General features: G+C 42.5%; 1 protein-coding gene across 2 annotated transcripts in view; it reads right to left on the bottom strand.

The window, feature by feature from the left end:
- Window positions 1–2,317: 2,317 nt before the first annotated feature.
- Window positions 2,318–26,050, bottom strand: part of DCLK3 (doublecortin like kinase 3) — a 42,865-nt gene continuing 19,132 nt past the window's right edge. Inside the window, exons 2-5 of one of the 2 annotated variants that reach the window (XM_040353297.1) lie at window positions 15,708–17,485; window positions 12,669–12,801; window positions 8,542–8,709; window positions 2,318–4,221 (exon numbers count right to left, since the gene is read on the bottom strand). In XM_040353297.1, the coding sequence (XP_040209231.1) occupies window positions 4,052–4,221; window positions 8,542–8,709; window positions 12,669–12,801; window positions 15,708–17,485 (2,249 nt within the window). In that variant the 3' untranslated portion in view covers window positions 2,318–4,051. The remainder of the gene's footprint in view (window positions 4,222–8,541; window positions 8,710–12,668; window positions 12,802–15,707; window positions 17,486–26,050) is intronic. The other variant, XM_040353298.1, reaches the window with a different exon arrangement.

Below are 26,050 nucleotides of genomic sequence, written 5' to 3'. Positions count from 1 at the left end.
ATATATATATATAAAAGTATATATACATATATCTATATGCATATATCCATATGAACAAACATATGTTTATTTAAATTTGTTTGTGTAAATGTGTTACTATGTGTGTGTGTGTGCCAAACATACACCCCTGAACCTAAACAGGGTTCAGGGTTGGTATGTGGCAGGCACACACCCACACAGGAGAACGGACTTCCTGCCTGTGTCTCTGACAGAAACTTTCTGTCAGGAAACGGCGGTATAGCAGCGCAGGGAGGAGACACACTGCGTGTCGGGCCGCGAATCCGCGTGGGACCGCGCCACAGCTGAGCACCAGCTGTGAGGAAACGATATCCCGGACTGCCGGGATACCGCCGAACGGCCGCGGTGAGGGGACGCGGGCTGTCAGAGAACAAGTGAGTGTGCTGTAAGCGGGGGTATTGGAATGGTGAGGAGACCACCTGGGAACATAATGAATAGAAGGGGGGTGGGCAATGCTGGGACTGCCGTTAAAGATAAAAAGTACGGCCCTGCAAACTGTGACAAGCGCAGGGTTGCAGGGAAACTCTGCAGAAAATGAATATAAATATATATATATATATATATATATGTATATGTAATGAGTTATATATTGTGACAGGGTACATGATTCCATGTATGTCAGTGAGAGGTTGGAAAGATCAGCTTTCTCTGTCTTAGAAAGGGTTAAGCCTGGCCAACAGGAAAACCTCCTCTCTCTCCCTATTAATTACGCAACACCTGATAGAGACTGGAGGAGGGAGAGCTCAGTCTGAGAGGCATGCTGAGCTGAACAGGACAGGTTGGAGACTGTCTTCTTTGTCACAGACAAACACTTATTTGGACTATTATTTGTTTATTTGTTTTATACTGGAGGCTGGAATAGCCCCTCCAGTACACAGTAGTCAGGGACCGTACTGTTAGTTAGCCTCCTAAGCTGGAGTAGGCCGTTTTGTTTTTGTATTATTTCTTTTGAGTGCAATAAAGCCATATTTATTGCCTAAGTTCAGCGACTTTGCTGCATTACATTACCGCTATTCCGTGCGACCTTGTCACAATATATATATATATATAATATATGTAGAAGCACCTGAGGAAAAAATTTCAATGTACTTATCTGGCTGGAGCAGCAAGAAAGAGAAAGAATATCACATGTACCTCACCTTTATAACATACTCCTGTTACCTGATTGGACAGTCTACCTATGTTCATTTGCATACCTATCTGTGTAACGTTTTTTCTTTTCATTAACTCTCTTGCTGCTGGATGACAGTAAAGAAAGATTATAGCATAATATGAGCCTCCTGTTTGCCATAAAATTATATTTATAAAGGGAGTCCAGAGCGAGAAAAAGAAACCGGCTTGTGTGGTCCTACAAACACTGAAGCGCTATCCTATTCATCCTGCACAGGCACATCACTCCTTGCAGGGGACAAAACGAGCAGCCAGATGGCCTCTTACCGGATTTGATGGACTCCTAATTACGGGAGTTGTTCTTGCAAGAGTGTCTGAAGGTCTGAAGGAATCAGCTTCTGATCTTCCGCTCCCTGGTAAGCTGCACATACACCTACCTGTGTTTTCTCCTGGAACACAGGGATGTTTCCTGGATAGTGACCCACAGATCTCTCGGTCTTATTACTCCATAGAGTGTATAGCCAGAGATAAAAGCCGTTCTTAATGTGTCAGCTCAATAGTTCCATTCAGATTTTATAGAAGGAGAAAAAACAGAGGGGAACTCATGTGCGGTAAATTCTTTTAGGGGATTTTTTCCAACTATAAAAAAGTTTTCCAAGCACATTAAAAAAGGATAGTATAAAAAACACTCAGCTGCAAAAAAAATCATATTGCCTGCTGGTGTGTGGTGATGTCACAAACTTCTCTTTTCTAATGATGTGTTTCCCTGTAAAAAGCATTGACTGGGATCCATACTTTTTATTACTCTTAAATTAACTTAACTTTTTGTGTTTAGCAAAATTTACTGTAGATGACTAAAATACAACTGAATCTAAAATGGCATTTTACAAAAGATTAAAATACAAGTAAAATTAAAATGCCATTACAGAGAGCATATGTAATTTTCTCTAGTCATTGGGATGCTGACAAGGAACACGCATTTCTACTCTGTGGCTGCTTTGAAAGTTCAATTGGGCTTTAACTTAAATGAGTTGCAAACCCTCAGGGTTTTTCACCTTAATGCAATCTAACCTCCTGTGATCCAGCTGTCCCCCGGAGCCCCCCTTTTACTTACCTGAACCCAGTCTTTCCAGCAAAACCAACTGCACAGAGGAGGTAAGTATGACATGTTTGTTTAAAAAAAAAAAAAAAACTTTAGATATACTTTAATATGGGACTATGGGCAAAATCAAAAATGACATATATGATGCAGTTTGACAATATCATTAACACAGCAGTCTTTGTTCTTCTTGGTCTCTCGGTAATATAGTTTTATTACCTGTTGATCCTGCCAGTAAGTCATATAGTTTGCAGATTTCTTTAACAGACCAAGCTATCCAGCAAAAGTGCAGTTTAGTGGGTTGAGAATAAACATTAAACACTTACAGCAGTGCATACAATTGTCAGCTTTTATTAATTTAGTTAAATCCTTTAACCCAAAAAGAAAAACACATCAGGGCATTGCATTCTGACAGCCGCATTCGTTGGTTTTAGAATATACTTCAAAATTAGAGAAGGTCTGAAAGCTGCCCCCCGACATGAAACGCCTCCATCCCCATATTACATAAAGTAAAAACAAACAGTGGCCCGTGGGACTTTAAATGAGGTGTTTATGATGATCAAAGGGTATACAAGATGTATAAATGTATAAAGTAACAAAGTTTATTGGAATAGTATAAACATCATCCAATACAAGACATGAGCATGGGTGACAGATTCATAAAAGCAGCAACATAGCATAAACGTCCTCTAAACATAGCCATAATGGTATATAATCACAAAATATTAATAGTACAGATATAAATAATACATCTATAACCCAACTCGTTTCCTGAGCTCTACTCGCTTCATCAGGGGCTGATGTGTATATCCAATGTCTGTAAAAATAAGTGAAGTATCAATTGGAGTATAGGTTATGATTGGACAAGAGCAAGAAGCCTGTACCAATAATCCCATACTAGAAGATTTATACTATTCCAATAAACTGTGTTAGTTTATACATTCGTACATCTTGTTTACCCTTTGATCATTATGAACATCTCATTTAAAGTCCCATGGGCCATTGTTTGTTTTACTTTGTGTCAGAAAATACTGATCTATATTGTAATAGTGGCTGCAGCTGCTGATCATTTCAAAATGTTCCAACATGTCAAACCCATAAACAGAAATTGGTTAAATAATATACTTCTGTCGAGCAGCAGAGGCCACACACTGAAAGAAATTCAGCCAGTCCCTTCTGAACTGACCGATTTTCAATCAGTGCATTGCCAGCTTAAGGCAGGAGGTGTGTTTCTGGCCCGATCGTCATGTGTAAAAAATAAAATAAAAAAAGAAGAAGAAATGCAGCCATCACATCTAAGGATTTGTAAGATGCAATATGTATTTTTTTGTTTTGTTTTTGGGATTAGATATGCTTTAAGATTTAGTTAATAGTTAAAAACCTGAGAGGCTTTGTTTTGCTGTCTATGTCCCATTGGAAAGATCACCCATGGCAGTAGCGCAATAGTCAGCAGAACAAGTGTGATAACTGTAACATTTTGGATTATTATCCACAACTTTTTATTCTGGTGACACTGATCACCAGAACAACCTATGAAACGGTGAAATTAATAAAGGTGTCTTCAAAAAGTTATCAGTAACAGTACCGTATATTAAAGCAAAAACTTCCATTGGTAGTCAAACAATTAGAGCTTATAGTTTTTTCTTCCACAACTGACAAATTCCCATCCTAGATTTAATCTACATCCAAACAGTATTCTAAAATTATTCAGTACAGATATTAACATTCTTTGATACGTACAATATGACAATATGTGATTTTACATTGTGTGAATACAGAGATCGTATACTACAAAATTATAGTTCATTTTTTTGTACCAGGTTTCTAGATATGGTTGCGGAAATGGCGATCAATATTCATGCTAACTTCTCTCTGCAGGTTATGACTGTTCATTTGCCCACTTGTTTTGATCCACATGTGCTGTAAAACACACCTAGCAGTAAACCTCTTCATAGGATTGAGCACAAGCAAGCTGTTGATTAAATCTTTAGCCTCTGCAATGATAAAGGATAAAAGTTTGTCAGGGACAATTCAGAAAAATCAACAAGATTGTAACATGACATGAAAAAAATTAAGAAAATAAAATAGCATGAGTAATAACCAACTAAATTGATGTGAAGGTATAAGAATATATAAAAAAGGAAGAGATCGCGCTAAATAAGAATATATCCTTGATTTTGTGCCCAGCTCTACACATACAACATTTTACATTGTTGCTATGGTAAAGTATTGCTCAGGGTTTGGGCAGCTTCTACGTATCTGCCAGTATTTGCTATGCATATTAAGCCCTGGTTCACACTGGGCTGCCGGAGTGAAGCCGTGCGAGTTCAGCTGAACTCGCACGGCTTCACTCCCGCTGGCAGTCCCAATTTCGGACGCGATTTAAGGTTTCTGCACAGATGTCAATGTAAATCGCGGCCCGAAATCGCAAAAAGTAGTACAGGAACTACTTTTTGAAATCGGTGCACCGCCACAGATGCGGCGTCGCACTGATTAGGACGGTGTCATTGCCGACAATTGCCGGCAAATGCTGCCGATTTGAGATGCGATTTCACATGTGAAATCGCATCTCAAATCAAAGCAAATCGTACCCAGTGTGAACCTGGGCTTAAGGAGAATTTCAATTTCTCACTCACCACACCAGGAAATCTGTAGTAATGAAGTAAGTAGGCTGCCATTGCTGATATGCGAGTTCCCTGTGTGTCATGTAGAGTTGCCCCCTCATCCCTTTAAACCTGAACACATATGAATTACATAGGTTCTGTGGATGATTACGGTGGTAATTAAACTTACTCGGTGCCTTATCTGCATTAAATTAGCCTCAGAACCTGTTTAATGCATATGTGTTCGGGTTTATAAGGGATGAGGCGGCAATCCTAGTATCATGTGTAGCGCCCCCTTGCTTTCAGCATGGGCACTACGCTAAAGTTAATGGGGGAATGGGAGAGTTACTTTGCTCCCATTCGTAATTTGTTTGAAATTTGGGACTCCTGTCATTTCAGAAATTTCCACTGGGCCAATCTGTGGTCCAGGGATGCAATACCATCCCTGGCTGGCAGTTGGCGCCAGAGGGGTTCTGGCAGAGTAAGTTTCTCCAGCAGCCAATTAGAGGAGCTTTTTCCCTCGCGGGGCGTGCTGGAGAGGAGTATATCTGTGACAGGTGTCATGTGTTCTAAAATCTTCGCGGGGTCCCCGTTCCAGGTGCGGCATCCACCTTCAGGGTGCGCACATCCATGGACCCCGCCGGCGCGGCCTACCTGGCCAAAGCTACAGACTGCATCGAGCCTCATCTGGAGGCGAGAGGGGACCCCAGTGCTTCCTATTGAAAAAAATCCCAAGCTGGGAACGGGTGACCGGACCACTGACAGGTATGCTTGCTGTCATCCGGGGACCTATATTGAAAAGTCTACTGGGAGGATTTGCTCTCTCTTTATCCACCTAAGTCCTTTATTGAAATTGGCCTGTGGCAGAGGCCCTAGAGCCAGGTCTGTGAGAGAGGCCTGTTCCTCCCAGAAATCTAAAGTGACACCTCGGCTGCCAGGCTTGTGGCAGGGGTCTGTCCGGGGGCACTTCACCCACTCCAAGCAGAGTGGCGAAGAGTTGCAAATTGGTACTATACAGAGCAGTACTGACTGCTCCATTTAATATCCAGGCCTGATACTGCAAGGTTCTCTCTCTCTTCCTTCATCAACCTTGACCTTCCCAATTTATGTTGATGTCGGCCGTGTTTGGCCTGGAGAATAAAGCATTGAAAAAAACTTTATTCACTGCCTGGACCTTCGCTCACTACCTCTGTTCTCACAATTACACCCCTAGACACCGCCAGGGTTACTCAGTAGGCCGATCCCAAATTCAACCAGCGGCTCCTTCGGGGGTGAGCGCTACACACGCTAATCCAAATACTTTAGAATTTTTTAGGTTACTTACTCAAACCATGTCTACCAATGAAGAGTTTTGATTTTACAATACCTTGACTGACTTGCATGCTTACACAGGGGTTCAATTTATTCCTCTGTGAAATATGCTGCACCCAAAAAACAATTAAGCACACACGTTGACAGTTCTTAAAAGAGTATGAATGCGGGTAAAAAATGTAATTATATTTTTTTAAATTCTTGATCAGAATTTAGACAATTTTTTTCCTAGAACTTAGAAATGTTAGCTTGTTTTAAAGATAATGTAAGTCTTCATCCATTTCTTTCTCTTTGATGAATAGAAAAGGTTAACAGGTTAAGAGAAAAAGTATAGGATCCTTCAGGCTGGTTATTAAACCAAGAACAACCAATACATGTAGAAAACAGGAAAGACATCAGAAATTTAACACAATATTCAATGTTTACTTAATTGTGTTTGTGGTTCCTAATGGAAAAGTTGGTATGATCACAGATAAAGATCGCTTCCTCAAAAGCTGGATATCAAAACACTAATTCTAAAATCTTCCCTAAACATTTTCTAAAAAGGCAATGTAGTGGCAACTGTCTACTTAAACATTTCTTATTAGTAGTCTTCAGAAGGGAGCTTTCTTTAACTGAGATTTTATTAAAAAATTTCAGTATAACAAGAGAAATAAGACAGTACAGAAACTAAGTGTACCCATAAAATAATACCAGTATATTTTGTACAAGTATTGCTCCCCAAAAGCAAAATGAGAGCGGCAACAATCTAATACTATAAAAGAACATGGATTAGACAGGTCATACGAGACATCAATTTGTGGGAATAAGTTCAGCGTCTAAGACACAAGGGTCATTTGTTCACAGAACATCGCAAAAGAACCACATCCAGGCAATCGAGGCAATATCATGCAGTCTGAACCACTTATGTCTTCACAAATCTGAGGCACAAATTAAGATATGAGTGGGAGGCCTGGTCAAAAGAAAAAAAGGGAGAGGGGAAATATACTGTTCATCCAGAGCCTACAGGAGCTCAATGATGAGGAAGGGAAGTACGAAAGGGCAGTCAGCAAGGAAAATAGAAAAGGAGAGAGAAAAAACAAGAGAGGAAAGGTAAATAGAGAAAGGAGAAAGACGGGTACACCAGGGGTTCAGCAGGGAGCTTTCAACATCAGGAGTGAGAACATTCCCTTCCAGTCCCCTGACTGCACAGATGTTAAAAAATGCCCCTACTGCTGGAAAACCCCATAACACTACACCTACCCTACTTTAAAACCTTATGGCACACCCTTAACACTTAATCTGGCCATATACAGTTAGATTTTCATTCAAACATGTATAGAAAAATAGTTTGCCAAAACGTTCTTTCGTGTCATTACTTTAAAATCCTCTAAAATCAAATACAAATTCTAAAATCAAACATTTAAAAAAAAAATCTACTGGTATGTTGGCAGCTTAAGACTTCTCCCTCAAAATCCTGATCTGACCTATGCCTTAACAATAGACCCATAACTCTACAACTCTAACATGTATTTAGACAGTTAAATTGAGCCCTGAACATTCAACTTCCACCTAAAATCCCAACCTTAATTATAATCCTAAACCTTAAACTAAACTCCCCAACAGTTTGCGCAGCGCTTTACAACATGAGGGCAGACAGTACAGTTACAATACAAATCAAATATGATCATAACTCCCTAAAAAGATAACATTTTTGGACAAATGTATGCACTATTTTTTCTTTTATTGTGAGACTGGTTAAACATCTACAGCTCAGCCCAACTACTGCCACTGTGAAGCCTTGTCTGGCCTGACTTGTCTTCAAGCACACACACACACACAAGTCCATGGAAATACATGTAGAAGTTCGAGAGGTTTATTCAAAGAGCTAAACATGTGCATCAAGGGCTGCCATAAGCCCTTGATGTCTCACTGAAAACATTACGCTATGAAATGTAAATAAGTTTGCGTGGATGTAATGAAGTGAACAGTTTTGAAACTCTTCCAAATGCAGACCCCAGAGATTTTATACTGACAAATAACATGTCAAAGCCCTAAGTTTAGAATCATGCATAAACTGGCAATACATAGTGGCAACATTTTGCATGCTGAATATGGCACCCACACCATAAACATTGACGGCATTACAATAAGGCTTACAATAACTACATGATAGTTCACACTAACTAGCACAGTCCGCTTCCTCTTTTTAATTATCACTAATTGCCTTCAAACTTTCCATTGTAAAAACTGGTATATTTTGGAGCCCAAAAAAATCGAATGAAATGATGTATTAACTAAACAACTAATGTATTTTAAATAATTGCAGGAATAAGTACCCAACGTCTGCCTTAAAAAATTAGGTAAAGACAAGCTTGTGATCTGTAACATTTTCATTACATTACTGATTAGGATGTTTACCATCTGAGATGTTATCCCAGTACGGTGACAAGAATTCATACTCTCCACGTTGGATTATCTGGAATAATTCTTCGTGATTGCGTTCTGGACTCCGGAAAGGGGGAAAGCCAGATAACAGTACGTACAAGATAACTCCGGTGGCCCACATGTCAACCTCTAACCCATAGCCTGTTGAATAAAATTAATTATTATGTTGATTTGGCCACGGTTTATATGCAAATAAACGTTACCAGAAGGCTGCCCAACAATAAAGGGGTTGTAAAGGGAAAAAAAAAATCCCCTAAATAGCTTCCTTTACCTTACTGCAGTCCTCCTTCACTTACCTCATCCTTCGAATTTTGCTTTTAAATGTCCTTATTTCTTTCTGAGAAATCCTCACTTCCTGTTCTTCTGTCTGTAACTACACACCGTAATGAGAGGCTTTCTCCCTGGTGTGGAGAAAGCCTCTTGAGGGGGGAGGGGGCGAGCAGGAGTGTCAGGATGCCCACTAACACACAGCTCCTTTCTCTATCTGCAAAGTAGAGTGTGTCCTGACTTGCCTGCTTGCCCCCTATCCCCTCAAGAGGCTTTCTCTACACCAGGGAGAAAGCCTTGCATTACTGTGTGGAGTTACAGACAGAAGAACAGGAAGTGAGGATTTCTCAGAAGAAATAAGGACATTTAAAAGCAAAATCGAAGGATGAGGTAAGTGAAGGAGAACTGCACTAAGGTAAAGGAAGCTATTTAGGGAAAAAAATGTTTTCCTTTACAACCCCTATAAGTAAAAACACAAACTTTCCAATGCAGACACATTCAAATGCATGTACACACAGGATTCCAGTAGTCTCAATTCATGGGCTTGTAAGAGATCCACACTTATGACACTTCTAGTTAGACGTTTCCACTGCAGAAGAAATTTTAGTACATTCGTTTTCTGCAAACACAAACAAAAATGAGACCAATGTAATAAAGAAATTCACAATGTCCACACAATACATTAATTTCACTTATCCAATCTTGTGCATTTTAAATAAGTAAACCGGGATTTGGTTTTCAACAAACATGGATAAGTGAAATTAATGTATTATGTGGAATTTCTTTAGTACATTGGTCTAATTTTGTTTGTGTTTGCCCATGCTAGTGTGCAGCAACATGAGAAGTAGGGCTCTGTTAAAAATAGTCTTCTCAGGGGTCGTATTAGTCAGGGATCGGGAGTTTAAAATTTCTCTATTCGCAGATGATATAATCCTAACATTCCCTCCCAACCTAGGACCTCCCTTCCAAAACCGCATGCAGAAATAGACCGATACCGGGTTATATCGGGTTACAAAATCAACGTATCTAAATCGGAGGCGCTCCAGATTAATATCCCTGACGGGGAGGTTGCCCACCTGCGAGCAAAATTTCCATATAACTGGAAATCCTCCTCCTTGAAGTATCTGGGGATCCATATCACCCCGAAATTCACCACCCTGTACCAGCAGAACTTCCCCCCCTTATTCCGCTCTATAAGGGCCCTTCTCCTGCAGTGGAAGAAACACCACATCTCTCTACTCGGGAGGGTGGCGTCAGTAAAGATGATGATCCTCCCGAAAATACTATACCTGTTCCAAACCCTGCCCATCCCGGTGCCCGGTGCCCTATGCCCACCTGAGAAAACTCCAGACTGACCTGCTCCAGTACACTTGGAACTACAAGAGACATAGGATCCCTCGCTCGGTGTTACAGGCAGCACGCTCAGACAGGGGCCTAGCGTTTCCTGACCTTGTTAAATACTATTAGGCAGCCCAGCTGAAGGCCATAGCCTCCTGGTTTACCCTGTGCTCATACAATAAATGGACGGAAATAGAGAAGCTATGGCTTGCCCTGGTGCACCCAAACAATTTGCTGTGGAGCGCAGACGTAGAGGTAGAACCCGAACGCATGCTGGGCCCCATGACCCACCTCCGGCGAATGTGGCGCAAACTGATCCGCCAACATAAGCTGACATCCGACAGCTCCCTTCTGACCTCCTTTGCTTGCAACCCCAAGGTGCCAGATAGCCTTACCCACCGAATGTCCTCGCCGTGGACCACACGGAATCTTTTCCACTTTGGAAATCTGGTAGACCCACTGACCCGCAGATTGCGCCCGTTTGCTGAGCTACAGGCCAAATATGATCTGCCGCACTGAGAGTTCTATGGATATCTCCAGATACGCCATTACGCCTTGTCTATCGCACCAAATTTGCAATTTTCTCCCCCGATGCCTTTATTTAAAAGGCTGATTCTGGCGGGTTCCACACAGAAAGGCCTGATCTCTAAAATCTATAAAATTTTGAACGCCTGGTCTGTGGACACTATGGGCAAACATGCCTACATGGCTAAATGGGAGAAGGCCCTTGGTGAGGAGATCTCCATGGAGCAATGGCGGGTGATCTGGGCTCAGGCAGCAAAAGGCTTGATTTGTACATTGTACAAGGAGACCATGTACAAAATCCTTTACTTTTGGTATATGACCCCTGACGTTCTCACCATTTATCCTACTACATCTGACCGCTGCTGGCGCTGCCAGGGGGCTAGGGGTACCCTCCTCCATATCTAATGGAGCTGCCAGCTGATTGCCCCGTTCTGGAATTCGGTCCATCAATTGCTGGCTCGGCTTCTCGAAAGGACGATCCCCCTTCCTCCGAAATTCTGCCTACTAGGACTATCCCCACTAAAAATTCCTGCCCCCTACAAAAAACTGACCCGTCATGTACTCACGGCAGCACGTTGTTTGGTGGCACTGCACTGGAAACGCAGCTCCACCCCCCTACCGAGGCTCTTTATGCCAGGATTAAAGATGTGGAACTGATGGATAGGATGACAGCCAGAACGCAGCACAGACTGGAGGCCCGTGATGAGGTCTGGGAGTTGTGGCACCGCCGGGAGGACCCACCCTGAACCGATGCAACAGATGGATGACCTTTTACCTTTTCTCTCCCCTTCTTTTTCCCCCCTTTCCTTTTTCTATTTCTTTCTCTCTTTCCACGAGTTCCCTGGTGACTCACACCTATAAAGTTGTTCAATATTGCACTCAAACGGTTATTCCTCTCCATGCACTTATTAAGCTCTCAAAAAAAAAAAAAAGCATAGGTTCAGAGCACACAGCTGTAGCACTATATGGAACAAATGGAACAAATGACAATGACGCTGATTTTGCTGAATACAATTGTTAGGATACAGAAAGGATGTTGTCTGTGATGCTCGGTCTCCTGGAGTTTCCCTTTAATGGGGAGGAAGGGGAGGGAAAATGCAGGACTATTGGGACTATTTGCTTCCCCTTTACATGGGATACGGGACTCTGGAAAAACCCTCAAAAGGTAAAGTCTCATCAACTCGGCTCTCCTCTTGTTCTGGACCTTTGAAACCTTAAAGGAATGTGCTGTCAGGGTTGAGATGACTGAAGTATGTAATTACCTAAATCAACTCAGTAAAGAGTTAAAATACTTCAGTTTTTTGGATTTTTACTTCTCCTAACTTAAGATGAGGATGTGCTCTGGAAATAGATGGTGCTGAGTGAAGCTGTCATTGGGGTCTATTGCCATAAGGCACAAAGAAGGAATGGGACAGACAAAATGTAGGGTGCTGGTTAGCCCAGTCTAACAGCCTCCCAGAGTATGCTCAGGTTTTAGCAAGTTCGAAGAGATACCATGGGGTGGATCCTGTATCCAAAGTGCCACCTAAATCCAGGGAACTATTCTTCTCCTGGGCAGGAATTGATTAAAGAGTGCACATAATCCACCACCACTTGGTTAGCGTTACACATAAAGGTGTCAAAACCAAAATTAAAGGAGAAGTAGGACCAAAGCTCTTTTGACCCTGCTTTTCCTGTAGATCACAGAAGTGCACTTATTTCTGCAGTCCTATGATCTGTATTCAACCAACAGCGAGCTAAAGTCTGTAGTTGGCTGATGTCACTCAGCCGGTCCAGACTCTGAGGGGATCCCGACTTTAATGTCGGGATCCACCCAGATCCCTGACTGGCAGCTGGCTCAGGATCTAAGCATGCAGCTGAGAGCCTGAGCCAGCTGCTCCTGCCCCCTGCACAGCCTGACGCTCCAGGGATTGCTATAGAGGTAAAAAGGAGAGCCAGTGACTGACAGTACCATATTGTAAAATATTCACCTTTTTCCAGCAGTATTTCAGGAGCCACATATGTTGGTGTTCCACATACAGTGAAGATAGGCTCTGTAACATATACAGCAAGCCCAAAGTCAGCCAGTTTCAGAGTGGCAGATCCATCAGGATTTTGCTGCACCTGAGAAAAAAAAATCACTTCATAAATATGTAGATTTATCTGTTCATCATTTAAATAAATAGTTAATGCAAGTGGTTTTAAATGCTCAAGGTTTTTTACCGTCCATCAGTGCCCCTAGTCCTCGTTAAAACTTACCTGAGCCTTGTCTTGATCCAGCAATGTGCACAAAAGGCTCGGCTCTCCCAGGTCTCTCCCTCCTCATTGGTCAGTTTATGTGCCTCTGTCATCTGCAGCCCTGCTCCCTGTCTCCCTTGGGCTCCTGTATCCTTATCCCCCTCCCCTCTCTGCCTGTCAGCTAGTGACAGTGCCCGCCTCTTCCTTTCCTGCTGCTTAAATAACTCTAACATTTATGTACCATCAGCACTGACTCCTATTGCAGTGTCCCCCTCTGTGTGTAATTTATAAATGCTGTATATACCTAATTTCAGAGCCTAGATCCACAACCAGCTTTCTGCTCCTCCACCCCTCCCGACTGACGTCAGCAGGGGGAATCTTGGCCCCACCTGCTACATCTGTCAGAGGAGGAAAGGAGAGAGCCAGCTGGTCATGTGATCGTGGATTTCGGCTCTGAAATTAGGTATATACAGCATTTATTTTTTATAAATCACACACACAGAGTGGGGCACTGCAAAAGGAGACAGCACTGATGGTGCATACATGATATGCCACATACACACGATCATTTTTCGGGTTGTAAAAAACTGAGTTTTTCAGGCTCTAGAAAAAACAAAGTTTTTTTCAACTTGATCATTAAAATGGCTTTGCAAAGCGCGGTAACGTACAACACGTATGACGGCACTATAAAGGGGAAGTTGCATTTGGATGACGTCACCCTTTAGCTGATTTTGTGTTAGTAAAAGACAATTCACGCTTTTCTATCTGTTACAGCGTGATGAATGTGCTTACTCCATTACGAATGGTAGTTTTACCAGAATGAGCGCTCCTGTCTCATAAGTTGCTTCTGATCATGCGCAGATTTTTCACGTCGTTAAAGCCCACATAAGACAATTTTTTACAACCGAAAAAATAGAGCATGTTCAAAAAAAAATTTGCCCATTTTTTAGAACCCGAAAAATGCTCTGAAGCCCACACATGATCGTTTTTAATGACGTTAAAAAAAAATTCATTTTTTAGAATCCGAAAAACGGTTAGAGTGGCTTAACAACCACTTTAAACATCCAAGCAGAAGGTTGTAAGGAGGCTACATGATGTAACTACCCATACTATGAAAATAGCTGTAACAGAAAAACAAAAGCTGCGTGATAATCTGTAACTCTATTATTTTATTTCCGGTTTCTCTGCTTGGGAGAGCAACTATGAGCTTTCGATTGGATTCATGTAAATGTAATGATGTACTGTACATGTACCTCCATTCTCCCAATCTAGAGATCTACTTTCTAGAACCAGCTTGCTTTGGCACTCAGCAAGCTGCTATTAAGTCTGCCAGAAACTCCAGGGCCAAGTCAAAGCATATCCTTACAATAAGACTAGGGCAGTGGTCTCCAGACTGTGGCCAGTGGGCCAGATGCAGCTCATTGCCTTTATTCAGCCCTTGGGACACTATTCCTTCCACTGATACCAAACAGTGGGCCATAATTCCTCCCACTGACATCAACAATGGAGCACTAGTCCTCCCACTCACACTAATGATGGGACACTATCTTTCCCACTGACACACCAACATAGGGGCACTATTTCTCTCACTGACACAAACGATGGGGCATTGTTCCTCCCACTGACTACAGTGTGTAATTCTGCTTACTGGTACCAAGGATGGGGTACTTTTACTCCCACTAATACCAATGATGGGGCACTGTTCCTTCCACTGACACCAACTACAGGGTGTAATTACACTTACTGGTACCAATGATGGGGCACTATTCCTCCCACGAATACCAATGATGGGGCACTATTCTTCCTCCTACTGACCACAGGTTCTCCCACTGACCAACAAGCCTGAGACATAGTTCACTCCCACTGACCTCAGTAAGTTTTCTACTACCAGTGGCAGCAGTGTGACTCCCCTGAAGGACAGTAGACTGGCTCTTTGCTTCTAAGGCCCCGTACACACAACCGAACATGTCTGCTGAAACTGGTCCGCGGACCAGTTTCAGCAGACATGTTCGGTCGTGTGTATGGCCGACCGGACAGGTTTCCAGCCGACCATTTTCCGGCGGACAAATGTTTCTTAGCATGCTAAGAAACATGTCCGCTGGAAGCCTGTCCGTCGGACATGTTCGGTCGTCTGTACAGACTCACCGTACATGTCCGATCGGCCACCATCCCTCGCATGCGGCAAAGTGATTCGACGCATGCGTGGAAGCTTTGAACTTCCAGGGCTGCCCACGTCGCTGCGTCATCGTCGCGGCGACGGCGCGGCCACGTCCCCGCGTATTGTTTACGCGCGGATTTCTGTATGATGGTGTGTACAATTTCATACAGAAATCTCCAACCGGATATGTCCGCTGAAAACGGTCCGGCAGACCGTTTTCAGCGGACTGTGCGGTCGTCTGTACGAGGCCTAAGCTTCTTTAATTTGCTTTATAAAGGGTTTCTGCCTGCAAGTACTATCTGCAGATTTAGATTTAGATTTCTCAACTCCCTTAACCGGGGGTCTCTAAACTTTCCAGAAAGTTTGGAGACCCCTGGTTTAGGTTGATGAGAAAGCACCACTGTATTTGCAGAAAAAAACTTGTAAACTTGCAGGCAGAAGCAAATTATAGAAGCTTAGATTTATATTCTTCCTAAACTGCACTAAACATAACATGCCTTATCTGCTTAAATTCATTTTACCCCACATGGGATCTTACTGAAGCACAGTGTTTTACTGAAAGTGATCATTTAAAACAGGCACACACAAACAAAACAATATGCCTTTTCATATTAACCATAAAAAAATAACTCACCAACAGGTTCTCAGGTTTCAAGTCCCTGTGCACGATATTCTTGCTGTGAATATATACTAAAGCCTTGCACAAGTCAGACATCATAAGTGCTGCATCATGTTCAGTAAATTTAACGCTCTCTGTAATAGCATCAAATAAATCTCCCCCTTTAATGTACTCCAATATCAAATAAATGTCATTGTCAGTCTCAAAATCATCAATTAGTTTTACTATGTTTGGGTGGGAAAGCATTTTTATTATGCTAACTTCATTTTTAATTATATCCTCTTTACCTATTAGTTTAGCCTTATCAATAATTTTCATGGCATATTCTTCGTTCGTTTTTTGAAGTCTACACTCTTTGACAACTGCAAAATTTCCATCTCCAATAGTCCTGCCAATCTCATAATTTATTTGTACATCCAGATGGTCTTTTATACAGCATATTCTGCTAGTGCTAGAAACTGCCTTTTCGTCATCTCTTCTCGGCAGTCCGCCTTCAATCTTTTGTTCTGTTGAGTCAATATTGTTCATTATGTCCTTTTTACTGTTGGATTCATTGTCCGCCTCTATTTTGTCTACTTTTATTTGTATGTTTTCCTTTGTGTCTTCCAGGAAATCTTCAATAAGCCTACCACTAGGTTTTATTGTTATGCAGTCAGAATGCTTCCCACCCAATTTTCTTCTGTCTCTTTGGCATTTATTTTTAAAGCACTCATGCCTTTGCATACTATGACTTTGCATTCTGGAATGAGGATAGTGTGTTTTCTCATACAATTCTATGCTGCTGTCCCCTCTTTCCTGTAAGTCATTGGCATCTCTTTTGTTCCTACATTTGTTATGACAGTTTACACATGTTAACAATGGCCTTTCTTCCTTACAGCTTCCAATTGGTAATATCTTACACTTTTCATTCAAATCAGCATTGCCTGATGACGTATCTGTGTTCATTTCAGTGTACAGTCTATGCTTGATTGTAATCTCCTTACGTTGCTCACATTGGTTGGCACAATCTAAACTTGAAGTCAAGACTTTATTTGGTTTGCAATGGCAAAGTTCAAGTTTTTTCATTTTCCCAGACAAATTTTCTTGATGACTTTTGATCTTTTCTTGTTTTTTGGATTTCCTTGTTACTTCTGGCTTTTGTTTGACATAACCCTTCGCATCATGTTTGGTTGTCAGTCTTGGAGACATAGTGTCGCATTTGTTGACCAAGTCTGTGTCTTCATAGCCACTATCTATAGTTTGTCCATTTTCATTTAATTTGCATCTGCGTCTTTCATAATGATCTGGGTTCTTTGTTAAAAGCCTATCAGGATAAAGTTCATTAAACACAATTTCAATGCATTTAGTGGTCAGCTGTTCCTTACCCAAAGCTATAAAAATGTCATCCCCACGAAAGAAATCACACACGCTACGTATTTCTTTGCCTTTCAGGTTATACAATTTTCTCACATGGTCATTTTTCCACCTAGGCAATCCCAGGGCTTCAGATATATCGGCAATAAGCTGCTCAAAGGTCTGCACTGACCTTCTATTCAAAAGCAAAGTGATTTTCTTCAAAGGGTGATTTCCTGGTTTAACTACTGTCACAATTCTTGGTTTTACTGGACTGTTCTCAGAATGTATTGTGTGAAAACCATTTTGAGAGTGAAAATACGGTGATGTATAGCTGTTTAGTCCATGAAATTGTTTTCCATGTGTTGCATGGCCTATAGGTGGACATGTGACTTGGTGTTTCCTCTCTGCAGGCCTTGAATTTATATTGGTATATAAATGATGAAAAAGTGTTTGATGACCTGAAATAATGAAAATATACGTTAAATAAAAATGAGAATTGTAATATTGAAGGTAACCAGTTCTTTAGAGTTAAATACAAACTATAAACAAAAAACAATAATATCATTAAAGGACTTAGCCTTACACATATCAAGATTGACTCCAAACAATCAGTTAAATACAAAAATGTAATGCATACAGTAAATATATGCATTACCTGCCAAAGCTTTTGTAACTTCTGTCAAGCCATCCTGAGATTTACACATTCTGATGAGACAACACAGACATGTTAGTGTCATGTGTTTTTTTAAACGTATATTTCCCAAAGACAATCTCTGGATATGACGCTGAGCACATGCACTGAACTTCTTTGGTCGACCATGGCGAGGACTGTTCTGAGTGGAACCTGTCCTGTTAAACCACTGTATGGTCTTGGACATCAATCTGCAGCTCAGTTTTAGGGTCTTGGCAATCTTCTTATAGCCTAGGCCATCATTATGTAGAGCAACAATTCTTTTTTTCAGATCCTCAGAGAGTTCTTTGTCATGAGGTGCCATGTTGAACTTCCAGTGACCAGTATAAGAGAGTGAGAGCGATAACACCAAATTTAACACACCTACTCCCCATTCGCACCTGAGAGCTTGTAACACTAACAAGTCACATGACACCGCGGAGGGAAAATGGCTAATTGGGCCCAATTTTGACATTTTCACTTAGGGGTGTGCTCACTTTTGTTGCCAGTGGTTTAGACATTGATGGCTGTGTGTTGAGTTACTTTGAGGGGACAGCAAATGTCCACTGTTATACAAGCTGGACACTCACTATTTTACATTGTAGCAAAGTGTCATTTCTTAAAGCGGATGTTCCGCCAAAAAAAAATATTAAAAGCCAGCAGCTACAAATACTGCAGCTGCTGACTTTTAATATTAGGACACTTACCTGTCCTGGAGTCCAGCGGCGTCCGCAGCAGATGACGAGCGATTGCTCATCACCCTGCTGCTCCCCCCTCCATCCACGCTGAGGGAACCAGGAAGTGAAGCGCTGCGGCTTCACTGCCCGGTTCCCTACGGCGCATGCGCGAGTCGCGCAGCGCCCACCGATTGGCTCCCGCTGTGTGCTGGGAGCCGAGTGTTCCCAGCACACAAGGGGGGGGGGGGGGGCCAAGGGATGTGACGCAATGCCCGTCTTTTGCCCGTGAATGCCGGGCCGGAAGTGGGTGCAAATACCTGTCTTTAGACAGGTATCTGCACCCCCCTCCCCCCTGAAATGTGTCAAATGTGACACCGGAGGGGGGGAGGGTTCCGATCAGTGGGACTTCACTTTAGGGTGGAGAACCGCTTTAAGTGTTGTCACGTGAAGTTATAATAAAATATTTACAAAAATGTGAGGGATGTACTCACTTTTCTGAGATACTGTATATGTATATCTATATATCTATTGATATATAGATATATATCTATATATCTATAGATATAAATATATATAGATATAAATATATATATATCAGCTTTGGGTACTGGATAACTAAAAGGGGATTAAGAAACAGGGAGCCAACAAGAAAGATTATTGTAAAAGGCATCCTGGCGATGGGCTTTAAAACTGAAAACATTCACAATCTATCAGCATACTGAAAATGTTAAAATAATCTGTTATAATGCATACACCGTGAACCAAGTACAACAATTTTACTTCTCACCACCTGCATACAAGTTAACCTAGAATCCGAATAACAATTGAAGGTATCTGTGACAAGTAACAATAACACAGAACACTGGCTTTGCTCCTCTCTGCTTGGAGATATGCATGTCTGATCCATGTGCTCCTAATGAACGAGTTTTAAATACTGATGTTACTTTGCTTAAGTTGCACACATTCTTCCATTATGTGCAAGGTGTAATCTACATCAGGTAATATAAGATCAGTAATGACACTGGTGGTTTTAATGTAAATAATTAACAGTGCAAGTGAAGTGCAAGAGAATGGTATAACTAGGGCTGAACTCAATACGAAAATGATCTGTACTGTAACTAAACTCTCCTTATTACATTTGCATAGTGTGATGGAAATAAATCTTATCACAGGCATTCCCTTTCAGTAAGTAAATTTTACATAGGGAAAGTGTAGACCATAGCAAACCATCAACCCAAATACTTCAATTTAATAATACTTGGAATGCAATCACTATTTGTGATATTTGGAAGTGATATTTGCATTGTTATTTGTCTCTAACTTACTGCTAAAGCACCTTACAATGATAAATACTCTGGTAAGAATAGATGGTAAGGTTATACTGTCTTGCCATTAAGAAGCCTCCTTTGGCTCTTTACATCATTGTTACACTATAAGGGGATATATTATTTCTTTTTAATTCACGTTGTCAGGTCAGCTCTTGTTCAGTGGAAAAGGGGCATGTAAGTTGCAGGCACACATTCTCTACTAGTAGTACTAGTGTATTACATTTATGACAGCACGCATTTGCAAACGCATGCGTGAGCCACAGAGCCGCACCAAGGCACCCTGTACCCTGTGCAAGGCACCCTGTACCCGCGCCAAGGCAGGATGTACAGGATGTACCCTGATTGGTCCATCAGTGCACCAACACCTTTGCAGCCATTGTGCTACATGCTGGGTGCTTGGTGTGCTCCTGTACCTTTAAAGGAGGGGTGGCTTCCCTTCAGTTCACCTGCCCCTGTCTATCCATTAAAATGCATGTGCCTCCACCGTGGGGACGCTCATTGTTTAGTGTTAGGACCACAGATTACAGGGTGCCTTGGCGCAGCTCTGTGGCTCACGCATGCGATTGCAAATGCGTGCGGACCGAACCCCTGTTTTTAACGCATACTGTAGACAGGTTAATTGGTTTTCTGCAAGCTGGTCGGTAAGTAGGCTTGGTTTTTCCCTGGGCATTCCCCAGGTTTTTGTTGTTATTACATTTATGACAGGCTCATAGGGTAAATAGTAGAAATCAGTGGTGGCCCTAATCCATGCGCCTGGTCCCTAAACTACATGCAGGGTGCTGGACGCATGGATTTCAATGTTTTTTTTTTCTCAAAGCACATGATTAGAGCCTGAGGCTCTAACTGGCTTAAAAACTGTCTCTGACAGGTATCCTGTTCCCACTTCCGTGCTGCGGCCCATGACGTCAACGCAGGGCTCCCTTCTCCTCCCCCTGCCGCCGGGCCGGTAGAAGAGATGAGAAGGGCCTCGCCCATGCGCAGTAGGGTACCTGGCGTGAAGCTGTAAGGCTACACTGCCGGGTTCCCTTACCCACAATGGTGGCGGCAGCACCTGACAGCTGATGGAAACATCAGCTACGATGCCGACATCAGGACAGGTAAGTGTCTTATTATTAAAAGCCAGCAGCAGCAGTATGTGTAACTGCTGGCTTTTAATTTATTTTAATTTTTTTGGTGGACCTCCGCTTTAGGGCTCGATTGGCCGAGAGGAAAAGCGTTCGTATTGGCCGCCGAGAAGGTGAAGGAGAAGACGCAGGGTGAAGCCACCGAAGAGGAAATCCGCAGAGAAGGAAACACAGGGTCAAGCTGCCGTGGAGGAAGCCGCAGAGGAGGAGACACAGGATGAAGTCGCCGTGAAGCCGCGGAGGAAGAGACGCAGGGTGAAGCCACTGAGAGGGAATGTAAAAGTAATGGTGATTGCGCTGTGAAACAAAGATAAAAATCAGGGTTAAGGGCCCTTTCACACAGGGCGGATCAGTAATGATCCGCCTCCGTGTGTCCTTCAGCTCAGCAGGGATCCTCCGTAAAATCCCCGCTGAGCCGTCGGCGACAGGGCGGTTCCCGCACACTGTGCAGGGACCGCCCTGTCTTTTCTCCGCTCTCCCCAATGGGGGATCAGATGAACACGGACCGTGTGTCCGCGTTCATCCGATCCGCAGACGGAAGGAAAAATAGGGTTTTCTTCCGTCCGCAAAATCGGATCTTTGCGGAGGCGGGTTATTATGGGTGTCAGTGGATGTTCATCCGCTGACACCCGCAATCACATAGGGACCAATGTATGTCCCGTTTTCATCCGCAAACGGATAGATGAAAATGCGGACATACGGTCTGCACATGTGAAAGGGGCCTAAGAATCTAAATGCTTACCCCCCTATGTGGACAGTGAATAAGATATAGATAACCAATAGATCTATAATGTGTACAATGATGCAATCAGGCAATAAACAAACTAATAAAATGTGTCATGGGTGAACACTTCTTATGCATCCAGTGATAAACAATACTGAATGTGTTAAATCAAACAGTATAAAAACACATGTGTTACATCAAAAAAAAAAAGAAGAAAGAAGATAATAAAGTCCTGTGAATCCAGTAATGAATAGTCCCAAAGCAAGTGGTGTAAAAATCCAAAAAAGTGTGTAAAGCGATAGTAAAAAATGATGGTAATGAAAGATAATGAACCACACAATAAATTACCAAAATGCTGGGTGTCTAATAAGTCCCGTCACCAAATGCGCCATACAGTGCTGAGCAGAGCCTGTAGTGTGAGACACCTCTGTGCTTGCAAGCAGCTCACCTCACTGCTGATGATGTAACAGCATGTACACTGGAAGAGGTGATTGCAACCTTATGGAGGTATCCTTGTGGTGGTTAGTAGGTTCTCAGTAGCAGATGGGCAGTAACATGGAAAAAATAAAATAGGGAAAGTTCATCGTATAACTCTATGGGAGTCCGGTGTGGAGCAATGGCTGATCATACAGTTATGCACTCACTCTGTAAAGAGAGGAGCCCAGGTAAAGGTCCCCGATATCAAATTGCAGGATTTTTACCACCGCATGGCACGCCGCTCTCCCTTATCCTCCCCATACACATCGCTGACAGTCACCGGTCAGCGGTGACTGTCAGCGGTGACTGAGGAGGAGGAGACACAGGGTGAATCTGCCGTGAGGCTGCTGAGGAGGAGGAAAGAAGGAAGCAGCCGAAGCTGGTCGTAACGCCCTAGATGGGGTAAGTGCGGGGCTGGTGGGTGGACGAGCAAGCGACACGTTGGGGGGTGGCAGGTTTGACTTTTCAACCAAACTCGGGGGGCTTGTTTGCTGCCCCCCCCCCCAAAAAAAATGGAGCACCCGCTGTCACCGTTAAATGTAGTATCACTTAAACCAAATTTAAGGAGTAGTGTCAATACATTTTTCTACTTTACCTGTCGTGACCTAAAAAATGTCTAAGATATAGCAATCTACCTTATACCTTACAATATATGTGATTGACTTAAAATGTATGTGTGTCGCATTTGATCCCCATGAATTTTAGGCCCAGGACTTCACTTCACAGGGTCTTCACTTCTATTTACTATTCAACTTTTAAATACAAAAGTCTTTAATGGCCACTAGGCATCTGACATTTAATAGCTGAATAACAATGAAAGAAAGAAGAAGGCCAGCACTGAGCCAATAAGTCTTTGCTGCAAAACACAGTACAGTAAAACCTTGGTTTGAGAGTAACTTGGTTTGAGAGTGTTTTGCAAGACAAGCTAATTTTTTTTAATACATTTTGCCTTGATATACAAGCGATGTCTTGATATAAGAGTAGCGTCATGTCACAACTGAGTATAAAAAAAAAGAGAGGAGCCTTTAAGTGTAGCAATATGGTTACATTTAATGAAGGTACAACATTTAGCAACTTATTGCTACACTTAGAGATGCCTCTCTTCTCTTTTATACCCTGTAAAAAAAATGCTTTGATATACAAGTGCTTTGGATTACAAGCATGTTTCTGGAACGAATTATGCTCGCAAACCAAGGTTTTACTGTACTGTCAATTTAACACTTGGAAATTACTGATAGGAAGAGAAAGCAGAGTGGGTATATTGCGTGGTAGGTTTATTCATACCCTATGAAGTCGTGAGGAAAGGGGGAACTTGACCAAGATGTACTAGTTATTGAAGGTCCTGGCTATGCTGGCTGGCAGAGGTCTATTGTCAGTACTGTCTGAACAACATTACAAATCTTTAAAACAGGTATGATAGTTTTCAAATATACATTCACCGGCCACTTTATAAGGTACACCTTGCTAGTACCAGATTGGACCCCTCTTGCCTTCAGAACTGCCTTAATGATTCGTGGCATAGATTCAACAAGGTGTTGGAAACATTCTTCTGAGATTTTGACATGATTATTGACATGATAGCATTGCGCAGATTTGTTGGCTGCACATCCATGATGCAACTCTCCTGTTCCACCACATCCCAAAGGTGCTCTATTGGATTGAGATCTGGTGACTGTGAAGGTCATTGGAGTACAGTGACTTCATTGTCATGTTCAAGAAACCAGTTTGAGATGATCTGAGCTTTGTGACTTGGTGTGTTATCCTGCTGGAAGGAGCCATCAGAAGATGGGTATACTGTAGTCATAAAGGGATGGACATGATCAGCAACAATACTCAGATAGGCAGTGGCATTTAAACAATGCTCAATTAGTACTAAGGGGCCCAAAGTGTGCCAAGAAAATATTCCCTACAACATTGCACTACAAGTCTTAATTGTTGATAGAAGGCAGGATGGATCCATGCCTTTATGTTGTTTATGCCAAATTCTGACCCTAGACCAGGGGTGGGCAAACTTTTTGACTCGAGGGCCGCAATGGGTTCAAATATTGGACCCAGGGGCCGGACCAAGAGTAGATGGACCACGCACCTGGCTATGTAAATGCGGGGGCGGCCGCGAAAGCCGCAAAGTCGTCGCGGCAGGTGCGTAACCAGAGTTATGGGCGCCTGGGGCGGATTTTTACATACAACACGCCCCCTACCAGCCTAGTTTGAATTAGGCGGGCTTACGCCGTATCAGATACACTACGCTACCGTAACTTAGAGTGGAAGATGTTTCTGAATACGGGACCTGCCGCTCTAAGTTATGGCGGCGTAGTGTATCTGAGATACGCTACGCCCGCCTAAAGATAGGCGCTTTTATGAGAATCTGGGCCATAGACTTTAACGGTGTTCGAATGTTTAGCACAAACTTTTGGTCCGTTCGCATGTTCTGCCGGGGGTGTTCGGCTCATCCCTATTCCTTTGGACGACAGTTTTCGTACGATATTCAGATCGTGCCATTAGAAGGTGCGCCTAAAGAGTCACTCCTCCCCAAAAAAATCCTAAACTTCAGCCTGAATCTAACAGACACCAAGCACTTGTGTCTTCAGTCCCCCAAGAGTAAGAAGTTAGAAAAGATTTTTTTTTTTAAATAACAAACATGTTATACTTACCTTTTCTGTGTGAGAGTTTTGCACAGAGTGGCCCCTTATCCTCCTCTTCTGGGGTCCCCCGGCGGGCGTGCTCCCGAGTCTTGCTGCTGCATCCATTGATGTCTCCCGCTGCTATCAATCTATCCAATGATGACCCGAGACAGCGGCTGGAGCTGCTGGGCTCATTCTCGTCTATGGAAAAATCAGGTAAGGTAAGTAAAAGGAGGGATCTGGGGTGGCAGCTGCATGACATAAGGTTTTTCACCTTAATGCATTTAGGTGAAAAACCTCGAGAATTTACAGCTTCTTTAAGGAATCATTGAAAAAGCTATCTGGCTCTGCTAGGGTGGCTCACGTGCAATCAGAGCTACCCACCAGTGGGCACCTAGGAACACCACCCAGAGCTTAAACGAAAAGGAGCGTCAGACATTGGTTTTATCTTACTGATTTTACTGAGTTTATTATTGTCCCTATACTTGTGGTGGTTTAACCAGTATATTATATTTCATTTAGAGATTTTCTGAAATCTTTTCCTTATGATTATTCTTTTTTGGTAAAGTATACCCACTTTATGTGGACACCCCATTATATTACAAAGGAGGATTTGCTTTGAGCCCCAATTCAGGTAAACATTTACTGTTTTCTTATTTATTTTTAATTTTTTTGCAAAATCTTTTTTATTGAGGTTTACATTGGCATACGAAACTGGCCCACGCAGGGGCCGGACATTTGCCCACGCAGGGGCAGTACCTCTGTTGTGACAACATGCCGCAACAGGGCACAACACACATCTTAAACATCCTAACTTATACTATGTGGGGAGAGGGTAATTTCAGGATAATCTATGCTCAAATTGGTGTCGAGAGGAGAGTGCAGCATGAGAATAGTTGGGTTGATAAACGAATAAATTGCAGACCTATTGTCATCCTAGGCATTTGCTACTGCATCAGTTGCCGTGGTGTTATTATCTAGCCAACAGTTCCATACCTTCTCAATTTTTTGTGGGCATCCCCTGCCCGAGTAGGTGGCCCTATACAGGGGCAAACTAGCATTCACTAGGCTTTTCCAGAACCTGACAGAAGGGGGAGACGATTGTTTCCAGGTCATCGTAATGGCCTTACAAGCATAATATAGTAACAGGGATATGAGTATCTTCCTGGCTCTAATCACTGACATTTGTTCCACCAGCCTCAATAGACAATATTTAGGATCATAAGGAACACAAGTCTCAGTGACCCTATTGATCACCTAGATTCTTTCCAATAAAGTTTGATTGCCGGACAGACCCAAAAAATTTGAAAAAAGTCACCCGGTCGATAGGAGCAACACCAGCACGCCGGAGAATGTGCCAGCGACATCTGTGCAACCTGTGAGGTGTGTAGTGGGCTCTATG

The sequence above is a fragment of the Rana temporaria genome, chromosome 5 (genome assembly GCF_905171775.1).
Source record: "Rana temporaria chromosome 5, aRanTem1.1, whole genome shotgun sequence".
Lineage (NCBI taxonomy): Eukaryota > Metazoa > Chordata > Amphibia > Anura > Ranidae > Rana > Rana temporaria.
The sequence above is the reverse complement of the archived record's forward strand: the minus strand, read 5'-3'. Positions and strand labels throughout refer to the sequence as shown.